Source organism: Silene latifolia, chromosome 2 (assembly GCF_048544455.1).
Source record: "Silene latifolia isolate original U9 population chromosome 2, ASM4854445v1, whole genome shotgun sequence".
NCBI lineage: Eukaryota > Viridiplantae > Streptophyta > Magnoliopsida > Caryophyllales > Caryophyllaceae > Silene > Silene latifolia.
In genome coordinates this window covers 153,346,614-153,353,312 of record NC_133527.1, presented here as the reverse complement: position 1 = coordinate 153,353,312, position 6,699 = coordinate 153,346,614, and the positions used below count along the sequence as shown (strand labels likewise).

Sequence of the window (6,699 nt, the reverse complement as noted above, 5' to 3'; positions counted from 1 at the left end):
TGAAGGGAGCTGGGGTCGGACTGGTCCTTAGGTCACCTCAAGGGAACCTCATCATCCAGGCAGTTCGATGCGAATTATAAGCCACCAACAACGAGGCGGAATACGAAGCCTTGATCCTGGGTCTACAGCTAGCTCTAGATCTGAAAATTAGGCACCTCAAGGTATACAATGACTCCCAACTTATAGTAAACCATGTGAATAACTCTTTTACAGCTAGGGCCTCCACAATGATGGCCTACCTGGAAATCACAAAGGAGTTAAAACTCAGGTTCGCCACCTTCGATATCAAGCAAATCCCCAGGGACCAGAACGTAGAGGCAGACGCCTTAGCTGCCCTGGGGGCAACGTTTAAACCAGGTACAATCTTTACCATACCTATCGTCCACGTACTGGAACCTACAATATCAAAAACAGGACAGGACGAAGGGAGTAAAACTGGCTCGCAACAGCTGCAGGAAGCAGGGGTGTTAAGCAACACCATCAATCAGGAGGAAGCCACTAACTGGAGGAAACCTTACCAAGACTGGTTGCAGAATGACATACTACCAGCAGTTAAAAAGGAGGTAAGAAGCTTTAAAAAAAAGCCTCCAGATTTGTGCTAATTGATGGCATTTTGTTCAGGAAATCCTTCGTATGACCCTACCTGAGGTGCCTGGATAAGGAGGAGTCCCACGCTGTTTTGCATGCTCTCCACAGTAGTGAATGTGGAAATTGTGCAGGGGATAGGAGCGTGTCCAATAAGGCCCTCAGGCAGGGATACTTTTGGCCAACAATACGTAAAGATGTTATGGAGTATGCAAAGAAGTGTGATGCCTATCAAAGACATGCACCAGTCAGCCACCAGCCAGTAGAGAACCTGCACCCAGTTATCTCACCTTGGCCTTTTATAAAATGGGGGATGGATATAGTGGGACCACTGCCCAAGGCACCAGGAAACAAGGTCTACATGCTCGCCATGACGGATTACTTCTCCAAGTGGATAGAGGCAGAATCATTCTCCCAGGTCGCTGAAACCCCGGGTATATCTTTCATTCATTAAGCGCAATATCATCTGTTGGTTTGGCATTCCATCTGAAATAATATGCGATAACGGATCTTAGTTTAGTGGAAATAAGACAGAAGTATTTTGTGCTAGGTGGAATATTTCATTGCAGAAATATACCCCGAGGAACCCCCAGTCCAATGGACAAGCTGAATCCAACAACAAAATCATAGTGGAAAACCTAAGAAAGAAGCTGGAAGAGATTGGGGGCAAATGGGCAGAGGAGCTACCACTGGTCCTCTGGGCTGACAGGACCGCCCCTAAGGTAGCGACAGGACAAACACCTTTCAGCCTAGTATTCAGAGCCGAGGCAGTTATTCCATCAGAAGTCAAGGTCCATACCCATAGATACGAGTGCCTAACAGAAGAGCGGAATCAAGTGGAAATGGCGAGCAACCTGGATACGGTGGACGAGCTCAGAACCAGCGCCCAGATTAGGATGGCTTCATACAGACAAACAGTAGCCCGGAGCTACAACAAAAACGTAAAGGTCGGGACCCTGCAAGTAGGAGACCTGGTCCTGAGGAAGGTCTTCTAGAACACTAAGAACCAGCGAGCAGGGAAATTTGCCTATAATTGGCAAGGACCATATCAGGTGGAAAGTATAGTTGGAAATGGAGCCTACAGGCTCATAACAATAGAAGGGCAGATAGTCCCCAGATCATGGAATATCATTCACTTGAAAAAGTATTACATCTGAAGTGACCAATGCAGTCAGCAACTAGGTACATAGTCTACTAGATACAGCCCTACCAGGTCCCAGGTTTTGCTAAGTATTTTTATTTTTCAAGAGCCCTGGTATCTGGTTAGTCTTAAAAAAAAATTTCTTTTTTCAGGTTCTCACTCAAAACTTTTGACCTTAACTTTCATCAGCATACCTACCTAGACTTTTAAACTATAAACGGTTTTAAGTATCTCACGTTTTTTAAAATATTATAGATCTTAATCCCTGATCTTATCAATAATACATTTCATTTTTAAAACCTAATCTTAAACTTTTGAACTCATGTGTTTTGAAAAAAGGAACTTGCAAAAACTAATCTGGTGGAGTTTGTATTTCTATACAGTGAAGCGTGGGCTTGTGGCTAAGTACCCACAGATCGGACGAACGAGGCTCCTGCAATACTTAGCACCCACGCAAGCGAGGCTCCTCTGAACAGAGGGGCAATTGAATCCCAGAACCTCCAATCAACAAAAGCCGGCAACAAAACAGCGAAAAAGGTGCACGCACAATAAAACAAAGGTACGCCTGAAACGTTAACATACTAACGATACGCCTAAAACGGAAAAGTATTAAAATACGCCTTGCTCCCATGCGCAAAGCCAAAAGTACACCGAAAATTATCCAAAAAACTAACAAAGTCTTATGCTACACAGGGCCCAGAAGTTTTAAAAAAAAAAGGTTAAAAACAGGAAAAGAAAACTGACTCCAGGAGCCTCGTCACTCTAGCATGACATACTCCACCCCACTAGTAGCAGCTGTTATATTTTCAGGAGGAGGCTACAGGTCCGCCATCAAGGTTATTCTCAGGAGCCAAGTTGGCCGAAGAATTGGTCCCCACTTGAACCCCTTCCTCCTCAGTAGCAGAAGATCCGTCATCCTCCTCCTCCAGGGCGTCAATCTCGAAGTCAGACAGGATCCCCAGGTCCACTTTCTCTAGGAAGGATTCAGCAAATAGTCTTTCCTCATCCTCTAAATCCCAGGCCAGGTGCCTCCCCTCCTTGAACTCTTTGATGCAAGCAATCTTCATCTTCCAGGAAGAGTAGGCGGCAGCATCGGTCAGGGCCTTGGATAAGTTAGCTTTCTTCTCCTTCAGGACCTTGTTTTCAGGGAATTGTTGGCTTCAAGGACTTGAGCAAGCTGCTCCTCAGATTCCTTCAAACTGCTGCGAACCGAGCTTACCTCCCCTCGAAGATCAGCCTTCTCCTTTCTCTCTATATCGAGCTGGGCAAGGAGCATCTTCTTTTCCGTCTGGAGAAAACACACGTCGTCTTCAAGTTAAGCAAGCTTTTCACAAAGAAGGAGCGATATTTGCAGCGACTGAGCAAGAAAGGGAGGGGGAATCAGAATACGCACTCCGCAAAAAGCAAAAAAAAAAAAAAAAGGTTCTACCTCAAAGGCGTGCTCAGCTCCCAGGTCTGCCATTTTCTTCACAGGCCTTTTCTCCAGCGATGAACGAGGGCCAGGTAGCATCAGCCGCTCCAGATAGGGCCAATGCTCGAGGGTCCTAGAGCAACTGAACCCCTCTGGAAGCTTTAGAGTCATTTCAGTAAGAAAAACGCTGGAAGCTGCAGGAGTAGGAGAACTCCTACGTTCATGAGGCAGAGACGCCAGAGGAGTAATCTCAATAGAAATAGACTCTGAAGAGGCAGCGAGCCTCTTTGAGTGAGCAGATTCGGCATCTGGGGAAGAGTCAGCCTTTCTCTTGGACGCAGGCTTAGGTACACTCCCAGTGGCCCTTTTCTTCCTTTGGGCCAAAATCATATGCAAGGTAACCTTGGGTCTAGCAGATTCTGGAACCAGAAAAATCAGGAACCAGAAAAAATCAGGAACCAGAAAAATCCAGCAGAAGAGAAGAAGACATACCCGACATCACAACCTCATCTTCCTCTTCTCTGTCGACAGAAAGTGCTCCACCAGAGGAAAAGCCGAGCAAATGATTGAATGATCTTTGGTCAGGATTCAGGTCGAATAGCTTGATCAAGGAAGCGGTCTCGTCAGGATAGGTGATGTGACACATATTTCAGCATATTTAGTCCCCGAATTAGCCTCGTTCCTATGCTTTTTAGTGCATAATTAGGTCATTTATTACCATCAGTTTCCCGTTTTGCATATTCTTTGAAGTTTTGTTCCTTTTGTAGAAAAGGAGTGCAAACCTTGCATTTTCATGGTAAAATGGAGCTAAATTGATCAAATTCAATGACCAAGCATCAAAGGGAAGACAATACTAGAAGGCCTATGTAGGAAATAAAGTAGATTGGGCAATGATGAAAGGATCCTTGCATCTCCAACAAGATCCCCGAGGATTGTTGAGGAAAGAAAAGAAGAGAAGTGACTGACCTATGATCCAAGCATCTCCCTGCCCAGGACGAGCGTCTCCCTGCTACAATACAAGCGTCCCGATGCCAAGACGCTCGTCTTGAGGCCCAATGATCCGAGCGTTCCTCCCACAATCCGCTCGGATCCCCATGCAGAACCAATCGTCCATGCTGCCTAGACGCTCGGGACGAGCATATTCCTTGGAGACTACCGAAACGGAGATGAGCATCTCCTTAGAGAGGAGCACTTCCTCAACTTTTCTTAAGGGTCTTAATAGTTATTTAAGCCCTTAGTAACCCTAATTTTTGTACCTAATCTCTAGTATAAATACCCCAATGTACTACCTAGATTAGCATATTATCTTAATAGGATCTTAATCTTATCTTAATCAAGTCTCAATACTCCCTTAATCTTATAATCAACTCTTAATTTAGCATTAATACAAATCTCGTTTCTTAATCATTCCTTAATTTCTCTATTGTTCATCATTTATTTTGGGTAATTAGAAGATTATTTGGGTTTATTTGGAGGATTGACAACCTTCCATCAATCATCAAGTACTTCTATTATTCTTTGCTTTATTATTTGGAATCATCTTTATAGGTATAATTCTCTCTTAATCCCTTTTTAATTATTATTAATCATCTTCATTTGTTCATCATGTTTTGCCTTACTAGTATGATTGACAACCTTGTTAGCATGTTAAACTTGATAATGAGTGAGTAGTTTCCTTAACTAGGGTTAATGGGGAATTAGGGGAAACCAACATGGGGATTGATTCATGCTTAATCTAATATGTTTTCATAATTAATTTGCTTGCTTGTTGTGATTTCAACTTATGCACATGTTATGTTTGATGAAATGCGTGCCTATGAAGCCTTGCATTTTTTACCCATCACTTACCTTTTCCATGAGACTTGTAAGACATAAACCAACTCGAGTCTCATTAGACCATGCATATAGTTTGATAGGGAGGATTAAGTCGACTTGTAGGTGTTGTACAATCTAATCGATTCGGCTCCGGGACCCAAACCTTCCTAAGGATTGTAAGATATACACTAACTCGATCCCTTCACAACAATAATTGCTTGCATCTAGTAGAAAATATGTTTGTATGATCAAATCCCATGAATCCCCTATGAACCCATGACACCCTAGTGCTTTTAATCAATTGTTTACATCTCATTTTAATCATCTTGCTTGCTTCCATTACTTTATTTACATTGTTACTTAGTTTAGTTGATCTCTTACCTCAACCCAATTTGTGACAGCCTTAGACACAACCATTTGCAATCGAAAATCCTACATCAATACCCGTCCCTTGGGATCCGACCTTTACTTACCTCTTTACTAAAAGTAGAGTAGTTTGTGAAGTTATAAATATTGTTTTGGTCTAGGTAACTCTTAACGACAAGTAACCGGAAATCGAAATCCGACCAAAAATGGCGTTGTTGCCGGGGACGGTGTTAACTTGATTTGATTTTCTTTGATTGTTTTTAGTTGTGTCTTTCTTTACCTTGGGGAAGTTAAACTCCTCAAGGTTTGTTCTAATTATTTTCGAGTTGTTTGATATTTTGCATGTCTAGGAGATCACAAGGTAACTTGTTACCCATTGATCTTGAAATTGGAAGAACTTTGACCAACAATAGAAGACTTGCTAGAAATACTTTGAGAGGTATTGGTGAGATTGTGGACATTCAACCAAATAACATTGAGTTCATGAACCCTTTTGTAAGAGAAGGAGAGGATAACCCAACACATAACCAACCACAAAATCAACCCACAATGCCTATATTTTCATCACATTCCATACCAACCGAGGAGAACCTACCAAATGATACTCCTACCCCACAACATTTGACCGGTAATTTCAGTGCAAAATCCGTATTTATACAATTAATTGAGAGAAGTCAATTTGGGGGGATGCTCAGTGAAGACCCTCATTCTCATATGGAGACTTTTTGTGACTATTTTGAGATTTCTCAAACCGGAGTTACTCAAGACCAAATTCGATGGGTCTTATTTCCTTTTTCTTTGATTGGTTCCGCGAAACAATGGTTGAAAAGCCTAGACAAGGCTACTCTTGGTATTGACTCTTGGAAGAAATTGGCACTTGCTTTCTACAAGAAATTCTATCCTCCGGAGAAGACTAACATGTTGAGAGCCCAAATCACCGGGTTCAAACAAAGGGATGAGGAATATTTGTATGAAGCATGGGAGAGATTTAAGGATACTTACCGATCTTGTCCACATCATGGACTTAGCGAGTGGTTCCTTGTACAACAATTTTGGAATGGTCTATGTGAAGACTCCCGAAACATTCTCAATATGGGATCAAATGGTATGTTTACCGAAGTTGATGATAATCAAACATGGAACAAGATTGAGGAAATGGCGGTCCATAACTCATAATATAGTAGACCTCGTAAGGCTACTAGAGGAGGAAATCATGAAGTGGACTTTATTACTCAATTGGGTGCTCAACTTAGTGCTCATATTGATACCATTAATTTGAAGTTTGAGAAGGCTATGTCTCTAAGCTTGAAGAAGCCTCCAAATCACCTAAGCAACATGTTAATGCCATGGTGGCATCTTCATCAATTCCAAGTGGAGTATG

At 42.4% G+C, this 6,699-nt stretch overlaps 1 protein-coding gene and 1 non-coding gene across 2 annotated transcripts; one reads left to right on the top strand and one right to left on the bottom strand.

The window, feature by feature from the left end:
* The first annotated feature begins 230 nt into the window (after positions 1 to 230).
* Positions 231 to 1,580, top strand: LOC141641478 (uncharacterized). The gene is made up of 4 exons (XM_074450135.1): positions 231 to 563; positions 622 to 631; positions 720 to 1,003; positions 1,155 to 1,580. The coding sequence occupies exons 1-4, from the start codon at positions 231 to 233 to the stop codon at positions 1,578 to 1,580; spliced, it is 1,053 nt and encodes a 350-aa protein (XP_074306236.1).
* Positions 1,581 to 6,236: 4,656 nt separating this feature from the next.
* LOC141644771 (small nucleolar RNA R71) lies at positions 6,237 to 6,343 on the bottom strand. Its single transcript, XR_012544379.1, has one exon. It is a non-coding gene; the product is annotated as a small nucleolar RNA R71 (small nucleolar RNA).
* Between the last annotated feature and the right edge of the window lie 356 nt (positions 6,344 to 6,699).

Coding starts and splice junctions, on each gene's coding strand:
- LOC141641478 (XM_074450135.1), top strand. CDS start 231: ATGGCCTACCTGGAAATCACAAAGGAGTTAAAACTCAGGTTCGCCACC. Junction 1,004..1,154: donor AGGCAGAATCATTCTCCCAG/GTCGCTGAAACC, acceptor ATTTCATTGCAG/AAATATACCCCGAGGAACCC.